At 40.2% G+C, this 21,542-nt stretch overlaps 1 protein-coding gene across 1 annotated transcript in view; it reads right to left on the reverse strand.

Annotated features, from left to right (window-relative positions):
- The window catches only part of HEATR6 (HEAT repeat containing 6), a 31,231-nt gene extending 12,528 nt beyond the window's left edge, over window positions 1–18,703 (reverse strand). The window contains exons 1-11 of the mRNA XM_053457706.1: window positions 18,437–18,703; window positions 18,237–18,344; window positions 15,437–15,577; window positions 14,593–14,708; window positions 12,271–12,385; window positions 10,483–10,584; window positions 8,358–8,492; window positions 5,326–5,612; window positions 4,028–4,205; window positions 2,687–2,893; window positions 2,486–2,585 (exon numbers count right to left, since the gene is read on the reverse strand). Of these exons, the coding sequence (XP_053313681.1) occupies window positions 2,486–2,585; window positions 2,687–2,893; window positions 4,028–4,205; window positions 5,326–5,612; window positions 8,358–8,492; window positions 10,483–10,584; window positions 12,271–12,385; window positions 14,593–14,708; window positions 15,437–15,577; window positions 18,237–18,344; window positions 18,437–18,703 (1,756 nt within the window). The remainder of the gene's footprint in view (window positions 1–2,485; window positions 2,586–2,686; window positions 2,894–4,027; window positions 4,206–5,325; window positions 5,613–8,357; window positions 8,493–10,482; window positions 10,585–12,270; window positions 12,386–14,592; window positions 14,709–15,436; window positions 15,578–18,236; window positions 18,345–18,436) is intronic.
- Window positions 18,704–21,542: the final 2,839 nt, after the last annotated feature.

The following is a 21,542-nucleotide window of genomic DNA, read 5'->3' on the forward strand; positions in this document are numbered from 1 at the left end:
AGTGGATGCCAGGAGAATGTTAGCTGCCTGACTGCATTGTACCAACTGTAAACTGCACCCCCCCCCCCCCCCTTGCTACCTCTCTCTTCCTCTGCAGGAATCGCAAGGAATTATTACCTGGGAATTACTGTTCCTTGTTTCCTTGATGGCACAGACAAAAAACCACTACGTCCCCAAAAAAGTCTGTAATGCCTCGAGAATGATGGCTAGCTGGATCCACCGACTGATGAAGGCCATGGAGACCTTTAAGACCGTCCGTGCAAGTTGATGGATAAGCATCTCCTTAGCTCTAAGGTGTGCAGTCTCTTATGTTCAGGAGTTTGAGGATCTGGACAGAAGACTGGAAGGACAATCTCTTGGGATGCATGAAAGTCACAAACCACCTTTTGGGGAAAGTCAAGGAGCAAATGAAGGGCCACCTTGTCTGGAAAAAAACTGCAGAAAGGGCTCCTGAATAGAGAGAGAGATTGAAGTTGTTGACCCTTCTGGCTGATGTAAGGGCAACCAGGAGAATCGCCTTGAGGGTGACTCAAGTGACTCAAAAGGATTGCCCATCAACTGTCTGAAGACCAAGTTTAGATCCAAGGGATAAAATGAAGGATGGACCCTAGGCCTCAGTCTGGCGATTGCTCTGCAGAAACCGATGATCCAAGGATGGTCTACCAGATGGAAATTCAGACTAGAGGGCTGAGATCTGAACCTTGAGAGGAGATGAAAGACCTTGGTTCGTCAGAATAAACACTGGGGGGGAAGCGCTATAACTAGGAATGGCAGGGATTGTTTGGTGGAGAATGAATAACGGTAAGGGACTGTTTTTCAGAGGTTGGGCTAAGCCCTTACTTCCAAATCTTAATGCTTCACCATACCGAAACATTTTGGAAAAATGCTATGCTTCCAAACTTGTGGGAACCATTTGGGGAAGGCCCTTTTCTATTCCAGTATGACTGTGCCCCTGAGTACAGAGCAAAGTCCATAAAGACACGGTTAGATGAATTTGGTTAGTAGACGAACTTGATTGACCCGCACAGAGCCCTGACCTCAACCCCACTGAACACCTTTGGGATGAACAGAGATTGCGAGCCAGGCCTTCTCGTTCAACATCAGCGCCTGACCTCACAAATGCCCTACTGGATGAATGGGCAACAATTCCCACAGAAACAAAATCTTGTGGAAAGCCTTCCCAGAAGAGTGGCAGTCGTTATAGCTGTAAAGGGGGGACCAACTACATACGAATGTATATGTATTTGCAATGCAATGACATCAGTCACTATTAGTGTCAGGTTTCCCAATAATTGTGCCCATATAGTCTATGTTGTTCTACTATGGAAATATTAGAAACATGCACTTCAAGCTGGTATAGACAACCAAAATTAACTTCTTAAAAAATGCATTAACATTTACTTCCAACCAATTTGTTTCAACTGGTATTACATTTAATTTCAGTGTGGAACATCTCATGCTAAAAATACATTTAGGCCTAAATTGTGATAACAATGTATGTCACACTACGCACACAATGACCTTGTACATACACACACACACACCAAAAGAGATTGCTGGGCCAAATGTTACATTTCAAGCCAACACACTGAGAAGGTAAACCTTTGCAGTGATTTCTTTTTGAAATCACTACACGAATGTAATCTCAATTCACAATCTTTGACTGTATACCACAGTATAAATGTGTACATTTCTGATACAAACGTATAATATGCCAGAAGAAAAGACCTAGATATTCTCAAAAGCTTACAATCTATTATACTTCAATTAGCCATTTAATGTATTATTTTTAACAAATTGCTCTTTTGCCTTTTAAAACCAACATGGTACAAATCTATATAAGGTATTAAAAGATACATTAAAGGAATATTTTTCAGGAGAGTGGGGGTTTTCAGCTCCTCTATACATTATAAGAGGACAAACCCAACTGACCAGCTCTGAAAGGGATGAGCTCGACTGACCATGTATAATGTATAGGTACAAAAGTGAAATTTCTTTAAATTCTAAAGGATTAGGTCTCTGAAGGTATAAAAATGGACAACAGACAATGTATTTTTTTTTAAAAGACAAATACAGCCACCTTCTTTTCAAAATATGCTTTAAGTAGACTTGCTCATTTGTTTTCGTACAAAAATGCGCTTATGCTCTGAATTTTGCCATTTTGTCCATATAAACGAACAAAGTAATGCAACAGTGGATGAAAAGAAAAACGAAAATGAATGTGCGCAATACGAAAATCCGAGTCCATTTGTTCATCGCCGCAGCCACAATGTCAACTAAACTAAGAGGAGAAGAACCTTGCCTGGACAGATGGACGAATGTGATTCCTGAAAACAAATGTCGAATACGAAGACGGCGACGGACTAAGCTTGGCTAATAGAAAGTTGTTTTTTGTAACACCCCCCCCCCCCGAAACTGAACTTTCGCCGGGGCCCAAGTCTAGTTTTAACGATAATAAAAAGGAAGGCTATATAAATATGTGTACCTTTGTTGCGGATGTACGGTTTGATTTGATTCCAAACCCTAGTAAGAAGGCCAGGTTTCAATCGATGGTAAGGGGCATTTGATACCAAATTTGCAAGGCACTGGAATATAAATGGAAAAAAAGGTGAAACAAAAAATACATATTTACCAATTATTCCCCACTCTATAATTAAGCATGAACAAGTAATGAGCAATTACTTACCTTAATGATTTGTGTTAAAGTTTGTGATGAAGACTCCGCAACTATTGCTAGCAACAGGCATCGGTGTAGCTCTCTGATACTTGACGCAAGAGTGAGAGAAAAAGGAGTGAAGGCAGTTTTGTGATTACTGACATCATCCGCAACAGATAGAAATTGTTTTGAGCCTTCTAAAATTGCAGAGAGTACTTGAAGGGCACAGGCTCGAGTCTGTTTCACAAAATAAAAGACAACCATAAATGAACTGTGTAGATATCATGCATGAAATTAGAAATAAGGGATTGTTGCAATACAACACACTTAGCTAGTGTACATGTACAGATCTTTCATTTAGATAGCAAGATAGAGAAATTAAACCAGAGGAAAATCATCTTCACATAAAGCACCTTTTTTTATTTAAAACAAATGAGGAGCAGAGGAGACTTGCATTTTTATGTAATAAGAATTTGATATGACTTATTTAAAACTAGACCTAGTTCTAGTTTTTGGGTTTCTTTTAATACTGGACCTACTGTATACATTATTTGCACCGCCATTTATATATGGCATAAAACTTCTGTATTGTCGGTAATACCTCTTCCATTACTAATAACGTCCAATATCTTTGCATTATTGCACCATAATTATATTATATATATATATATATATATATATATATATACACACACACACACACACGCACATATACATATATACATATATACATACACACTTAAAATACACTTTAAAATAGTGCCACTCACTCGTGCACTGGAATTGGCAGAATTTATGTATTAGTTGCGTGTGGATTCCTAGTTTATTTGGGTGTGTACGTATTGGGCGTGTACGTATTGTTTATAGTACAAATCTGTACTCCTAGGCTTTTGCATGTATGGTGTTCAGTGTTGCAGTCGGTAGGGTGACTTTCAAGAAAAAGCTCACTGATTTAAATATGCTTCATATAGGTTCATACAAGCTACATTTGAAGCAGAAACAACTGGAGTTGGTCCTTTAGAAAGCAAAGTAAAATATTTTAATGTACAAACTCAAAAACCCTACCTCCTTCACATAACATGTTTGGGAATACTTCCAATTATGTCTGTCCTTAATGCAATTTGTGGCGCAATGCCCATTGTGTCAGCAAAGCATTTTGGCCTTTTGTGTGTTAAGAACATAAAACTGGGTTTTAAAACTTAAATTTCTTTTGGAAAACAATACACGATTGTTTTCCTCTCAACTAATTATTTTTGTTCTTAATTAACTGTCTTTTAAGAAGGAATAGATGTTTTCTGCTTATGTGGGCATATGTAAATCATAAGGTTCATGTTGGTCATGACTACATGTAACTGGGAGAAAGTCACTAACCTTTGGTGAATGGTCTTTAAGTATAACAGTCATCAAAGATACAGATTGCTTATTTCCTAGGCCTGGCATATCTGGAACAAAAGATGACCAATATCCATAAAAAACTTTCTTATCCATTGACTTTATTGTAGATAGGAAGGTGGACAATGCTCCTTGTCGGACCTTGGCTTGGTAAAACCTAAAATAAAAGGAAATTAAAAAAAAAAAAAAAAAAACATTTTACAAATGCAAAAATATCCATAAATAGATCCCAACATTATATCTATATAAACTGTAAGAGTAATCAATATTCTCTCTTATTAGCTCTGCAACTTTACCAATACATATTGCAGCAATATTAAAATGGGAAGATTAATACTAAAAGGCACTATCTTTATTGCTCAAAACATCGTATGTGGTCAATATAGGGCTAATGGATACAAGAGGCTAAAGGGTGGGACAAACAAGGACCGTCACATCTAAATCTCTAAAGAGCCATGTATGTAGGAGATACACAACGGGCAAACTGTGCTCAGAATGTAAACTAGATATATCCTACATCCTAAAGATGTTCTCTCTCTCTCTTGTACTTAGCAACCACTAAAAGAAGAGTTGGTCAAGGTTCTAAGGGGGAACAGTGTCTGGACCCCTGGGTTTTAATACATATATAAACAACATTTTCTAAGAGTGTATGCTTGTTTAATTTATGGCTTTAGTTCACATTATGTTTTCTCTAAAGTTAATAAGGGACTTACAGAAATGATATGTAGATCTTATAAAGAGCAGACTGTCTGGAAAGCTCCAGGAAAGCAAAGAAAAGATAAAATGCAATAAAACCCTGCAAATCGACTTTACTGACTAAAAATGCATTTAAACAGCTTAAGGCAAGTTATGTTTTCAATGTCCCCAAAATTTTGAAAGGGCACTTTGTACTTCAAAACTTACAGGACTGACAGGCACTGCTTGCAGACAGCAATTGGGTAACTGACAAAATGAGGTCAGTCTGGTGGGAATGTGGTTAATCAACGCATGCAATCTACACTGCTGGATGAAGTGATAGAATATTTCTCTTGCGCTTATCATTCTCTTATTAAAGCTGGGGAATTCTCCAGTTTCATTACAATTACCATTGGTGTTAAGAGTGCTTATGTGATTAATGCCCTCCTTATATAGTTGCTAAGTGTTGCTGAATAACCTTAGAGAATCCATTTAAACAATTTTGTGATGCTTAAGTCTCACTAATGTTATTAGTTATAATAAGTATATATAAAATTTATTGACAAGGTTGCGTTTGGTAAAAAATATACAGAATACAATACCTTGTTTTGCTCTGCAAGCCACCTTCAGCATCGGAATATTCAGAGTCACTACTGCTTGCATTGAGAAATCTTTGATTAGAAGCACGAGGATCCTTTGTTACAAGGCTAAATTTAGACTTGACAGGAGATTGTTGCGGTCCTAAATATTGGGTGTAAGGTGCATCCTCTGCACTTAACTTCAGTTTTTCTAGATCATGGCTCACTTCTTCCTCAACTTCCACTTCGTTCTTTATCTCTTCTCCCTGTGGTGCCTTTTTGTGTCTGCCTTTGGATTTCTTCTTTTTATTCTGTGGAAATTTTTTTTTTTTTTTTTTTAAATTATACTTACATGTACATTCTCCTATTTTATGGCACTTCCATAAATAAATATATATGCAAACACCTTGCACCTATAATCTTTATAATTGTGGGGTCAAACATTGGTATTGCACTTCTTGACTAAATTCCTCATTGTATCTATGGATGCTTCTCTATGTTGCTTTATTGTTTAGGGTGAAATTGCAATTGGTACAGTGGAGTAGCAGATAAAGAATGGGGATAGTCTCGATGCAGTGTTGAGAACGGATTGGAGCAGTGAAAGGCGGGAGAGGGAAAGACTAGGATGTAAAATAATGTGCAATAATCCAGACAGAATATTACAAGGGAGTGGATTAATATTTTGGTTCTTTCTTGTGTGACAAATGGGAGAATTAGGGAGATGCTTTTTAGTTGAAGGAAGAAGGATTTGGGCAGAGTCAAGTGTGATACCAAGGCAGCGTACTCTGTCAGTTAGATAATCTAGTTGTCAACAGTAAAATATATATGTCAGGAATTGTGGACAAAGCAAATGCCTGGATTACCATATATTTAGTCTTGGAGATGTTGAGTTTTAGGTAATGGTGCAATTCCTGAAAGACCATTGGTGAGGCGAGAAGAGGGGGTAAAAGGTCAGGAGAAGAAATATAGCTTAGGATGTCATCTGCATGTAGGTGGTACTGGAAGCCAAAGGAAGATACCAGTTGTCCGAGGGAAGAGATGTAGATGGACAGGGCCGGCCCGACAATGGAGCCGAGTGGGGCAACCGCTCCAGGCGGCACTTTTGAAGGGGCGGCGAGTGGTTTTCGCTTACCAAGCTGTCAGTACCCGCTTGGCACCCCTCTCTCTCTCTCCTCTGCGGCGAGTCTCCCTGTTCGGTCTCGGTGCTGGCTTGTAACGCTGAGTGCCAGAAGATTACCTCATTTCCGGCGCTCAGCATTACAAGCCAGCACCGAGATCGAACAGGGAGACTCACCGCAGGACTGCTGAAAGGTAAGTACAAGGGGGGGGGTGGTAAGGGTAGATAATAGGGAGGGAGGGAGAGGAAGGGTAGATAAGGGGGGGGTTGCATTTTAAAATTCGCCCCAGGCGGCATTTTGCCTTGGGTCGGCCCTGTAGATGGAGAATAGTAGAGGCCCAAGAATTGAGCCCTAAGGAACACCAACAGATAGTGGTAGGGGAAGGAGCAAATTCTAGTAAAATAGACAGTGAAAGTACCTTCAGAAAGGTATGGTTTGCGCCAGGAAAGAGCTGTGTCACGAATGCCATGAGAATGGAGGGTTTGTAGGAGAAGGGGTGGTCAACTGTGTCAAAGGCTGGGAGATTCAAGAGAATAAATAGTTAGAAGTAGCCTTTGGCTTTAGCTGTGAGGCGATCATTAATATTTTTAGTGAGTACGGTCTCAGTTGTATTCTGTGGACGAAAACAAGATTGTAGAGGGTCAATCATAGAGTTCGGACAGAGAAACTTAGTTAATTATTATTTAAGTGGTTCTAAGAGTTTGGATGGTAACGAGAGAAGGGAAACTGGCCAATAGTTTAATAGGGATGTGGGATCAAGGGAAGGTTTCTTTAGGGTGGGAGAGGTTATGGCTTGTTTGAATGATGATGCGAATACACCAGAGAGGAAAAAAAGAGATTAAAGACATTGGTTAGGGTTGGGGTAAGGACACTAGAAAGGCATGGTAGGCAATGTGAAGGTGCAGGGTGGGATAACGAGAGGACATCAGAAGCTTCAGTGGGTTAGACAGGAGTGAAGCAGGCGAGGGTGGCTTATGGTGAGGAGGGAGATCAAGGTACCATATGATTACCATATGGTACCATTTGGGAGGGTGTTATCCCTGATGGTGTCAATTTTGTTTTTAGTGTAGGTGTATTAATGAATAAATAATAGTTAGACAGGAGGTTGTGCACATGCTGTGCGTCCAAGTGGTCCTTCAACGGTACACTTATATCCTTCAGAGCCAGCTCTGCCATTGCACACTCTGTGGCCACCAAAGTCGTCAGTTTTGTATTGTTCCTGGGTTGTGTTGACAATCAAAGTCATACATTTTAAGATCCTAGAGCAGCAGTACACTCTTTTCTCCTCTGAGCAGAACATTATGGTATCTGTCTCACAGGGATATGGACATCAATGGTGCAGGCAGTGGCAGTCCTGGGACCAACAATTCAGTCTCACATCATGTGGCTGGATGTGTCTGCCAGTCCCTGCCCAGTTCCCTACTGCGTATACTGCTGCAGCTCTATTACCCTCTTAACCTCTTTTTGGGGGGAATTAAGTTCTATGCCATGTGGCTGGATGTGTCTGTCTACGCAGTGCCATTCTGCTTCATTTTTTTTGGGGGGGGGGATTCAGTCACATAGCATGATGGCTATCCTGGTGGTAGTGGTGTTACCGCAATGCAAAGTTTAGTCTGCATTTTTTCCTAAGCCATAATATGCTGCTGTAAGTGAAATGTCCATGATGTGCCAGCCCCTCCCCCCTGAAAATATTGCTCAAAATTTTGTATCACTCTGACCAAAACTGAATCGACTGTGCTTGTCATGCACAAGTCTAACTGTTAAGATACACATATTATAAATGTTCTAGCTAAGAATACATTTTTGATTGACTAACCCTACTTTATTTACACTAGTACTGGAAAGGGAATGAGAAAACAAAGCATGTTCTAAAAATCTAATCCATTAATGATTTATATTACTTGACAGATTATCGGTTATACAAATGTAACGATTTACCCCAGTTGGTCGTACAGCAGTCTCATTTTGCTCTGGCTTTGTATGTGATCTTCCATCATACTGAGGTAGAGGAGCTGGATACAGAACCATAGGCATCTCTATATTGAGTCCTGGAAGCCCATACAACATGTATTTCTATAAATAAATTAAAAAAGGTTTAGATGCAATGCAAGGCAGTTGTACTTTACCAAGAGGGAAGGAACAGCCTCCCATTAGAAGTAGTAGAGGTTAATACAGTGAGTTAACTATAAGATATCCCGAGTCTAACACAAGACCAGGGACTAATTATAGTATCGAGTCTCTCAGTTAGGTAAAATGGGCAGACTAGATTCTTATCTGCCGTCATAATCTATGTTACTATGCAAGTTAAACTACTCATAGATACCTAGTTTAAGGGAAACTGTGCATCCAATCAAATGATATATAGTTGTAAGTTCCTAACCAAAAAGCAACAGGTAACAGGTAAAAAGGTAGAATTATTTTCTTAAAAGTGAAAAACTACTACAAATTTGGTATCATTTAAAAAATAATTATGCAGTGATGTCACCATCAAGGGAGCAATCTAGCTCCAGTAAAATGTAAAACAATCCAAATATACATGTAAATATACAAAACGCACACCTCCCAAATGTGGCCTTTTAGCCCTCAAAACCTGACAAACATACGCATGGGAAGTATCATTGTACTCAGATGTTGCTGAACGCATATTGGGTGTTGTTTTGCACTGGCATATACCAGGAGCAGTAAATATATAGCTGAAGTGCAATTTTTGTGAAGAAAAAAAAAAAAAAAATCAACAGCTTGTAGAAGAATAAGTGCATGGAACATACCAGCATTTTTATGGTTTGATGGGGTAAATTTAATTGGCTGGCTTCAAAGATGTCCCAAATAAGACATGGGAGCAGGATGACCAAATTTGGAAAAAAAATGTTTCGAAATAGCAAAATGCTACTTGTAGTTATTGTCCTATAACTTGGGGAAAAAGCAAAAAACCAAACACATAAAAGCAGTGGGCATTTCTAAACTCAGGACAAATGACAGAATATATTGAGCAGGTTTTTTCGTTATCTTTTTATATCAATATCCCTCCAATGGTACTATGCATTCCGGTAGAAAGCATTCTCTTGGCATCCGACCATCAGACTTCCAGAAAGTGAGGCGTGATTCATTAATTCAGAGAATATGTTTCGACTTCTCCAGAGTCCAGCTCTGGAGAAGTCGAAACATATTCTCTGAATTAATGAATCACGCCTTTACGTGCTTTACACTAGTCTAGCCGACATTTGGCATTACGCAGTGATTTTTGGTTTGTGTGCAGCTGCTTGGCGACCAAAATCCATTTCAGGAAGCACTTGACACAGCTGAGGTTGCTTCCAGAGGCAGTTTGGAACCCAGTAATGAGTGATGCTACAGGGAATTTTTTGGCACTTCAGCACTCATCAGCCCTGCTCTGTGAGTGCATGCGGTCTACCGCTTCGTGGCTGAGCTATTTTTACTCCTTGATGCAATAACAGCAATAAAGTGGACTGGGCAGATCTAACAGGTCATTAACTGACTTGTAGCAAATGTGGTATAATATGACAGAGCCACATTTAAAGTCACTGAACTCTTCAGTGCGGCCCATTCTACAGCTGTTTGTCTATGGAGATAGCATGCCAATGTCCTTTATTTCTTAAACCTGTAAATGTTTCAGTGGCTGAAACACCTAAAATCAATAATGCAATCAATAATGCAAACTCTATATGACTTAAACCATCTGCTGACCATTGATATGCTCACGTTTTCTTTCACGGGAAAAGGAAAGATTTTTAGCCACCACTGTAACCTCTGGCCTCTGCAGATACCAAGCCACATTTTTTCTCTAGAATGGCTATCCCCTAACTGTGTAATCAAGTCATCCGTATTGTGGGCAAATTACTAAAATAATCTTTAGGGGGGAAAAAATTGACAACATGTGTGGATAGGTGGCCAGAGCAGAGAATTTATATATATATATATATGTGTGTGTGTGTGTGTTACAAAAATATGCCAAACACACACACAATATAGACTTTAGGTAGGAAAAAACCCTGGTCCTGAAGGGGTGAAACCATTATTATTTGTAATGAATTAACTTTAGAATTACCTTAAGAACAGCAAGTAATGATCCTAGTTGTTCTGCTTCCGTCACCACCATCTTGCTTCCATTTAAAATAGACTGAATCCCCTTTAAAGCATTCTGAAGTAGCTACAAAGAAAATCAAATGTACTGTAATCATAAAACATTTTGATTTGATAAAGTTGAAGGAAAAAATTCACATAAATAAGGGTGAAATCAGGTTTTCTTGTTAAAGAAAAAATAACATAGCAGGAAACAATTTTGAGTCAAAGGGGGAACAAAAATGGCATAAATGACAGCAACTAATGACTGCTGCAAGCTGCAAGACCAGTGGCAGCTGCCAATGGGAGCCACTTCCATGCATGCAATTGCTCTAACAGTCCATCACATGCACATTGCTAACAGCAATGCCTGTCAACATTGCTGTTGGCAGTGATCGTTGCCCTGCCTCACTGTAATGGTGAAAATGAGAGGCAAATAAGTGAGTGAAAATCATTTTCTTTCATATTTTTAGCTGCTTGATCACTATAACAGAGTGCAGTTTTTGTGCACCAAAAGAGTTGTTTTTTTTGTTACACTTGGGAAATGTCTTAGTGCAGATCCACAAATTTAGGGGGGGGGGACCCTAGACCCTTTCAAATATGCTATGATAAAAAACATACCATGGTCTATGGGGTGTTTTTTTCTGAAATCAGGACAAACCCTTAAATATATCGATATTTCTTCCATCTGCACTTGCTAAATATAATATTTTTTCTACAATTTTTTTTTCATACTAATAGATGTTTTCCTATATAAACTATATGAACAAAAGTAAGCGGACACCTGTCCATAACACCTATATGAACTTGTTGGACATCCCATTCCAAAACCACAGACATTAATATGGAGTTGTGCAGACAACCACCCCCCTTTGTTTGAGCCTCCACTCTTCTGGGAATGCTCTCCTAAGGGTTTTGGAGTGTGTCTGAGGAAATTTGTGCCCATTCAACCAAAAGAGAGTTTGTGAGCTCAGGCATGAATGTTGGATGAGAAGGCCTGGCTCGCATTTAACAATCCAATTCATCTCAAACACATTCAATGGGGGTAAGGTCTGAGCTCTGTGCAGGCCACTCGAGTTCCTCCACACCAAACTTGTTAAACTATGTCATTATGGACCTTGCTTTGCGCACAGGGGCACAGTGCTGCATAGAAGAGGGAAGGTCCTTCCCCGAACAGGTGCCATAAAGTTGGAAGCACACAAATGTCAAACTAAGTGGCCTAGCCCAAAGCCTGAAAAATAGCTCCAACACCAAACTTTAGGGTAAGCACTTTACATTTTAGTAGGTAGCATTCTGATTTGTCCAGCAGACTTCTAGACAGTGAAGTGTGATTTAACACTCCAGAAGACACTTTTCCACTTCTCTAATTATTAATGATCACCTTACTCATTAAAGAAAATGTATCTTCTCCTTACTTATCCTCTTAGAACTTTCCTAAAGCTAAAATCCTTCTTCTATGTCTACAATTTGTCTCTTCAAATGTGATCAATTCTTCCCGCTGGCATCTCCAGGATTTCATCTGTGCTGTACTTGTACTTTCGAATTCCCTACATTATTCTGTCAAGACTCTTCCCTACTTATTCTAACCTTAGCCTGTATTCTGAATGACACAGTTTCCTCTCACCTTCAAGACTTCTCCATTTGATCCTCAAAATCAAATCATCCTCCCTAAGCTGTCCCTCACTTTCTAATTCTCCCTCCATCTCCTAAGCACACAAGAACAGGACCCTTTCTTTCTGTATTAGTGTGCAATAATGCCTGTTAATGTACTTACTGTACAAATTGAAATTTCATCCAAAACATCAGGCTTGGACATCTGTAGCACATGCAAAAAAGTATTAAAACACACTGTGCGGTAAGGTTCTTCCAAATATGGTTGTCCAGGTACACTAAAAGAATAATAAAAAACATTAAAATTAAAATAGTGTCTGCAGATTATGTCTGGCTTTCACTGACTAAAATTCCAGCTCAATGAAAGCTTATAAAGCATATATAAACAAGCACTGGCCACTTTATTAGGTAAACCTTGATAGCACCATATTAAACCCCCTTTTGCCTTCATTATTCGTGGCATACTTTCTACAAGGTGCTGGAAACATTCCTCAGAGATTTAGGCCCACATGGACATGATGGCATCACGCAGTTGCTGCAGATTTGTCAGCTGCACATCCATGATACGAATCTCCACCCCATCCCAAAGGCGCTCTATTGGATTGAGAACTGGTGACTGTGGAGGCCATTGGGGTACAGTGAACTCATTGTCATGTTCAAGAAACCAGTTTGAGATGATGTGAGCTTTGTGACATGGTGCATTATCCTACTGGAAGTTGCCATCAGAAGGGATAGACATGGTCAGCAACAATACTCATGTAGGCTGTTTAATCGAAGCTCAATTGGTACTAAGGAGCCCAAACTGTGCCAAGAAAGTGTCCCCCACACCATTACACCTCCAGCTTGAACCTTTTATACAAGGCAGGATGGATCCATGCTTTCATGTTTACACCAAAGTCTGACCCTGCCATCTGAATGTCGCAGCTGGAATCCAGACTCAAACTGGGCCACATTCTTCCAGTCTTCCGTTGTCCAATTTTAGTGAACCTGCGCGAATCATAGCCTCTGCTTCCTGTTCTTAGTTGACAGGAGTGGCACCCGGTGTGGTCTTCTGCTTCAAGGTTCGACATGTTGTGCGTTCAGAGATGGTATTCTGGATACCATGGTTGTAACGAGTGGTTATTTGAGTTATTGTTGCCTGTCAACTCGAACCAGGCTGCCCATTCTCCTCTGACATCAACAAGGTACTTTCGTTCACACAACTGCCGCTCACTGGATATTTTCTCTTTTTCGGACCATTCTCTGTAAACCCTAGAGATGGTTGTGCAAAGAAAAATCCCAGTAGATCAGCAATTTCTGAAATACTCAGACCAGCCCGTCTGGCACCAACAACCATGCCACGTTCAAAGTCACTTAAATCCCCTTTCTTTCCCAATCTGATGCTCGGTTTGAACTTCAGCAAGTCGTCTTGACCATGTCTACATGCCTAAATGCAGTGAGTTACTGCCATGTGATTGGCTGATTAGCTATTTGTGTTAACACGCAATTGAACAGGTGTATATATACACACACACACACACACACAAACACACACAAACCATACCCACATTTAATGCATATGCTGGGTGTCGCCTTTACCTTTCTTTTCTGGTACAAATGCATGAAGTTAATTGTCACGATTCCCTCTACGCATCTGCACTGCTTCCACCATCCTAACCCCTTGGCTTGCAGGAGATGTGTGACCAAGGTAGTAGAGGACTGCATTGGGAGGCGGGTCCCGCCAAAAAAACTTGCGGGCGGGAGCGGGCGGTCAGGCACTGTACCTGTGGGTCCCGGTAATCCCGCAAGGCTGCCTTCTCGCTGCTCCCTTACAGTGTTTCCTCTCTTGCTCCGCCCAGGAACAAAACGGAGTCATGTGACGTCACTTCCCATGACTCTGCCTTGTTCCTGGGCGGAGCAAGAGAAGAGAAGCTGAGAGGGAGCAACTTGAGGGCAGCCTTGCGGGACTGCGCGGGAAATCTGCAGTTCAGGTAAGGAGGTGGGCGTGATTGGCCACAAATGTGGCGGGAGTGGGCGGGATTGGCCACAAATGTGGCAGGAGTGGAACACCCACATTGCAGAATTGGGCAAAAAATCAGCGGGAGCAGGATTGAAAAAACAGTCCTGCGCAGGGCTCTACAAGGTAGCTTGAAGCAGCCAATGAGTGGCAGCAAACCACTGCCACTAAAATCAACAGAGCACTTACCTAGTCAGGGCTAAAGCTGAGAGTCGGTAGGTATACCACATTAACATTAACATTCTCGACCCTCTCATGGTTACACAGTTTGTATTCTACCCACGAAAGCACAAGGTGGAGATTAGAAATGGATGATCTATGACTGCCATCAGTATCCCTACCTCATGAACCACAGGTAAATAATCTTTTCTGAAAACTGAATTTTATCGCCACCTTCTTGGTGTGACAGAACATCAGTACTCCACTCACAATATATTTCTGTCTCGACAGCATTTATCCAGCTTTGCATGCACAGGAAAATGCACTTACCTGATACACAGATTAGCCATGCAGTGCAGACAAGCTCTCCATAACTCTAGGTCACACTTACTGGAATCGCTTATCTGTATTAGGATGCCAGACTTCCCCAATAAATCAGGAAGATACTGTAAAAGAAGTCAGTTGTTTCATTGTAACAAAATGTTAAAAAATGCATTTTAGGAAGAGTATCTTATCATAGTGTAATGATGCATGTTCAATTCAGTAAACGTTTACTGATATACACACACAGAGGGCCATCATTATCTAAATCAACAGTTAACTTTTCTCTCCTCCCCCACCTTGACGAAGTCTGCCCGAACTAGTCAACGACTGTAGTGCCCAGAAGAGAATTGCGTTGCAAAGGGGTAAATATTGTAATGAAGGCATATCGGTGTAAGGGTTAATTGTTATGAAAAGGGTTAATATGTTGTTTTTATTGTATTCTCTTTGTAAAAGCATAATAGGATATTTAAACCAAAGTGATGTCATGTGGAATGTTCTAGTGGGATTGGACAAGGAGAACAGGAAGAAGAAAAAGAAAGAGGATCATGAGGATCAGAAAGAGGGCAAGAGGTAGAGCTGGAAGAAAGAGGGCGAGAAGAGACTGAAGAGTGGTGAAAACAGAAATGGGAGAGAAAAGAACCATAAAGAATAGAATACAGAAAAAGGGGGTAAGAGGAAAGATAGGAGAGAAGAAAAAAAGTGTATGTCATTCTTATGATGTATATATACACGTGTAAATAATAAAGTATATTTTTTATTGACACATTTATTTAAAGACTGGCATTATTAGCGTCTAGAATGAAAAATGTTCTCAATTACAACAGTAGCAATATTTTGTTAAATGTATTACCTTCTGGCATTTATGTCCATTGTTGTACACTAAAGCTGCTAAAGCATGGAGGATATCCACATGGGTCCATGAGCTGCAATGTTTTAATGCAGAAATGCAAAACACAAGAAGAAAATCCAAGTTTTTCTCATCAACTATAATCTGTCAAAGGCAAAAATAACAATCAATCAGATGTGTAAAATAGTAAATTGTATACATTATAATTATACTTCCAACAGAAGTGCTACTTTGTCCTATAATGCATGTAAGTAAAAGTAACTGAATGCCTTACTAACATTATAATATATAACTTGTACCCAGGTGCTAATCGGCTAGCATACGAACAAGTCCAAATAGTAACCGATGTTCCAGTCTCTCACAGGAGACTTATCAAACCCAGAGAGTGATGATTACTATTTGGAGTGTGTGTATAGATTTGGAACATTAATTAAATTAACTTTTTTGGTTACAATCACTGCATTATCTGCTTCAAGCAAATTGAGAAGTACATTAAATTGCAGGTAAATGTTTGGCTTCTGATGAATATCCTCATATCCATTTGTCTCTTTGCCCATCACCCAGCTTTGTACAGGAGATGAGTTTGGTGCATACTTCCAGCCAGTCAACTCCAGCGCTGGTTAAGCAAACACTGTGCATGGAAAAGCACTCCCATTGATTTGTTGCTTTTCTGACACTCTTTGGCTGCTTCAAGCAGTCAATTATTGGCAAGAAGAGGAGAGCACCTGCAGCTCTGTAGGTGCAGATGTCACCTCAGGTAAATGCTTTAATATGTATTCTTTACAAAAATGACTTTAATAGACGACACCTGAAAATTTGAATATTAATTTATAAAAGAAAAAGCCTGAATATAAGACTACCCTATAGGAAAAGTTTTACTAGTAAATATTAATTCACATGTAAACAATTTTTTCATATTTAATAAAAAGCTATGATTGAGAAAAATGCATTTCTTGTTTTTATTCCCTTTAATTTGCCAACCTGCCCCCCACTTATGCACATCTGCCCCCCGCTTGCCATTTATACCCTCTAATCGTCATGTCAACGTTCATGTCACGCTGGCGCTTCGTCATAGAAGCCCCGACGGAAGTGTCAGAGGTTGTCTGCGCGCATCATGCAGATGTTCTCTGGCTGCCAGAGAGGAGGATTCAGGTCCCCTGCAGCATTGTGGGGGATCTGGTCTTAGTCTTATAGTCAGACCTCTATTTCATTAATTAAAATAAGAGTGAACTTGAGTGTTACCAATAAATATAACATTTTAGCTACTGGCTTTGGACTATACACTCAAATTCAAAATTTGTGGTATTCACATTTTGTGTTGTTTCACACAAATTGTATTTTAGGTATAAATTAGTATGCGTCACTGTTGAACACCACTTCATTATGTGTCCAGCAACATCTCCTGAGTACAGTGACACCACCAATGCATAAGTCAGGATGTTTGGGGCTGTTTGGAAGTGGATAGTTCCCTTAATGGTGACATCACTGGGGAATTGTTATTACATGTTATCACATTTTAATTTATTTTAACCCCTTCAAGACCGGGACTTACCTGGTACTACGGGTCATAGGTCACCGCCATGACCGGGATGTACCAGGTACGTCATCAATGATGCGCGATCCAGCGTCGCTATGAATGCTGGGATCGCGAGGGGCGGCTGCTACTGACTATTTTTTTTTTTTTTATACTAATCGCATTGTGATTGTAAGCTGGGCTACATTGACTTGCATGGTTGAATGCAGTACCCTCTTGGGAAACTTTTTTATTTTTGAGTGGGCACAGCCATCTTGCGAGAAGCAAAATATTTCGCTATTGTGAATCACAGTGAATCCCAACTTTAACCTAATATCCCACCCAAAAATGTTTGCTATCTTTATATACAAATATATATACTTAGCAGCAGCCTGCCTTTCTAAATTATTACCAAAAATGTATGCATGTTTCTGGTAAGTTATTTCTACCAATACAAACCCTTTTTAAATTTGGCCAAACTGGTTTACTTTCTTTCTTTAAGGGCCTATTATTTTGTTTGCCTAACCCCCTTGAGACTGATGACATAACAGGTACGTCACAAAAACGGGTTGTAAGCACTGCATTTGTCCATGTTCTCTGCCTCACTCCTTATCACTGTGATGGTGAGTTGGAGACAGAGAATTGTAAGGAAACAGTGCACCCCAGTGTGCCAAGCCTCAAATGTATTAACCCCTTGAAGACCAGGGATATTTTGCACTACAAGACCAGAGCATTTTTATTGTTTTTGAAATGACTTTCTCTAACTGTAACCCCTCTCTTTCTTGAATTTTATACATTTTTTTGGTTCAAATAGGGCTTTCTTTTAAAACCATAATTTATATAAGAAAGCATATTAGCGGACACTTGTAGAGCAGAGAATTTATCACGTGGCAGGAGATGCATACATTAGAACACATCTCCTGCATAGCAAATAGATGGTGGCGGCTAAAGGGGCAAATGAATATGTGGGGGATTCAGCAGAACCCACCCCCATGCATTTGCACGTTAAAGTACATGATGCCTGGAGCGTCTATTTAACACACATGTGGCAATAGGGTAACTGTGTATCATTTCCAACTTTTCACCTTTGTGTTTCTCTGTATCCATCCTGACCCTGACGGAATAAGATTGTTGCCTTAATGTAGGCCTTCTGTCCATTCCACTAATAAGTGCATATCCCCAGAGTTAGAACAATCTGGACCATTACCATGGCTACTACATGGGTGACTAGGAAATCCAGTGTGAACAAATACAGATTTGCAGATGTTAAAATCTAAAGAGCTACTGTACCTGTAGTCTATTTAACAAATAGTGGATTAGCCGGCATACTTTGCTGACAAGATGTTCTTGACTGAGCTGAATTAGACGACAAGCTTGAGATAGCAGTTTGCAAACCTCCTGGAACGACAATGAAAAGTATGATCTACTGACAAATATAACGCGCTATAAAACCAACACAAATAAGTCAAACTGAAGGCAATGTTCCGCACCTCCTCTCTTATCCACTTGACCCCGTACGTGAAATCCTGCGAGATGAGCTGATCCAGAAGGAGGTTTATCTCTGTACGAAAGCTCTCGGTGTCAGACGGCGTGAGGCTACATAGTTTAGTTAAATACACCTGAAAGACTTTCGCCTCGTCGGGCTCCGTACTGAAGTTCACCCCGACATGAGTAACTTGCAAATCGCTAAGAGGAGAAGGCGACTCTTTTCCACGCGGCATCTCCACGAAATCTTCCGTTGCTTCTTGAGACGCCATTTTCTTCTAGGGCGACAGGTTACTAAGGAAACCAAAGGGCACTTCCGTAATTTGCTGCGACGGCGGCAACGTCAACGAAATTCCTGTCACATGAACGTTGCATCCTGCAACATTACGTCATTGTACACTGTTAAAGCTGTAGGAGGGTTATTGGTCTTTCACATTCTTTTTGTGGCTATGTAGACTTTAGCTACTGTCTGCTCAATGTTGAACACTTATGAAAATTGTATATATATATATATATATATATATATATATATCATAGGCGCACCCTCAGATCTAATAGTCATTGAATGACCTCACACACCCCTAGGAGAGATCCGTGTCTTTTTTTCGCCCATATTTTATTCAAGATAAAATAATGATTATATTTTTTTTTTAAATTAAATAAACTAACAGATATTTAAACTGCCATCTGCAATTCCATCAGCCTACCATTAGGGGGCACACTCTACTTAGAAATGCATACTAGTGGAGAGATTTAGGAATCTGTAAATGCTCTTGAGTATTGCCACATAAGAAGATTTATGCCTTTATGTATGCTTATCGTCCATTTCTTTATTAAGTGCACCAGCCCTAAATAAGAATGATCTGGGCCATTAAAAAAAATATATTAAATTGAAAAATCACATTGGAAACAGTGATGCACATCTTTAATATCTGTCTAGTAATTACCATAAATCCTAGGCTTCACAGGATCTTTAGACCTCTATGACATTTGGAAAGCCACTTAAGACTCCTTTAGTTTCCCTATAGCTTCCCCATTGCATCATTGTACTCTGGAACAAACCGCTGATTATGGTTTCCTGCCTACTAAACAACTATAGGCCGCAAGTAGCCAACCCCCTTCCCTCCTTTCTAGACCAACTTTATCCTCTCTCCTTCCTACAATTTTTCCACAATACACAATTGAGACCTCAAGCTATTATACTGTTCCACACATATGAATTATGACTGTAGTCATTAAGTTGATCCCAGCAGAAACTAATGTAGCTCTTTGTCACAGACAGGGCTATCGGCCGAGCCGTGACATCGGAGTATGCGTGTACAAAGGATTGAACGCCAACCAGACTTCCGGTACGCTTGTCACTTTCCCCTTAGGGCACAAAGCAAGGCTGAATTTGATTAGCGAACAAAAGACAGAACTGATTAAAAATACTTAATCTCAGTATAAAATAGGTCACAGTGCTGTTACACAAAAATGCATATAAAAAGAGACATAGACAGGACTCCCCGCTGACGTCAGTAGGAGTTAGTTCCCGCTGATGTCGGGGACGTTCCCGCTGATGTCAGCGGGAAACACCCCCATTTAAAGGGCAAATGGAGAACGATTCAAGTGTTGACCAATTACCCACCTTTTTATCCCCCAAGACCATCCCTTTTCTGTCACCTGAGCAAGGGGATGGGAGTAGGGGGTTCAGCAGCTTAACATTCAACTTGTGCCTGGGATCACGTTATACCAAATATGATGCCCAATGAGCTTGGCATAATTATGACACCAGGATCATCATAATTATCTGATCCTAGTGAACATTTTCATACCAAACTCCACACTCTTATCAGGTGGCAAAAGGAAACCTTTGCATAACTTCTGTTATGGTCATGTCTGCATGGCATGTTTGGTCTCTCTGAAACCAGCACACCGCAGGCATAGTGGTGTAATGTTTGGTGGGGCCCAAAGTTATGCAACCATCATATTTTAGACATTATGTCTTCAATAATTCTACCCTGTGTCCATTGATACTCTGTCTCCACCCACAGGGAGATGTAGCCAGGATGTCTGGCCCTTCACCCTTTCACAGGTAACATCTTCCTGTCAAAGGTGGCAATACCCAGCATGTGTCATCAAGATTTATATTGGGCTCTGGCTCCAAAATGGAAAGGTGAGAAAAAATGTTAATGAACTGAGTATTACGGTCAAATTCCTTAACCCATTCTATGCCAAGCCCAAATTAACTCATGTAGTGGCATGACACTGTTTACTCAATTTATTCACACTTGGCATTGATAGTGGACCATTAAGTGCGACAATGGTTGAGTAATATCGTTAAGTGTATGTATATTGGTCTTTATATCAATGTTTACTATGCATCATGCTCTCTTTGCACGTTTTAATTTTTCAATAAAATGTCAATACTAAAAAATGACCAATAAGTTACTATGTAAGGCCACGTATCTCTGTGGGTCTCTGGTAGATCAGACATTTTCAACATGCAAGGTGCCTTCATCCTGTTCCCATATAGCAATGTTTCAGTTACATAACTGTGAGTGGGACTTGCTCTTCTTATTTAAGGCTTCTGCCTCGATCTCATGTAGAGCATGCTTAATTGCTTCATTAGGATATTGAAACTCCTGAAGCATCCTTCAAGGTTTGTCTGGCCACCTTATCTGCAACTTGGCATTCATTTGCTCTTAGCCCTGTGCCTCATATGTGTTTTAAGCCTACTACCTGTTCCAGACACCCTACCCAATCCCTCATGACCCTTACTTTGACCTATACTGTTTAGCTATTTTTCCGTTTCATGTGTTGTTTCCTACTAGTTTGGTGGACTAATATTCTGGCTTCTGACCTCAGCTACTTCTCAGACTTGGCTTCTGGTACTGCCCTCTTGTACTTCTGTTTGGTGAAATTTTATCCTGGCCCCTTACCTAGGTTTCTCATCAGACCCTGCTTCATGTGTGGACCTCTGGCTCTTCCACTTGGATTGTTTCTCAGTCTCCTGACCCTGACTTTGTCTGTGGCCTTTTTTTGCTGGGTTATCAAATGGCACATGAAGCTACCAATTCTGACATTGTTCCAGACCCTGCTTCTACTCTCTGTGCATACCACATGTTTGCC

Source organism: Spea bombifrons, chromosome 2, assembly GCF_027358695.1.
Source record: "Spea bombifrons isolate aSpeBom1 chromosome 2, aSpeBom1.2.pri, whole genome shotgun sequence".
NCBI lineage: Eukaryota > Metazoa > Chordata > Amphibia > Anura > Pelobatidae > Spea > Spea bombifrons.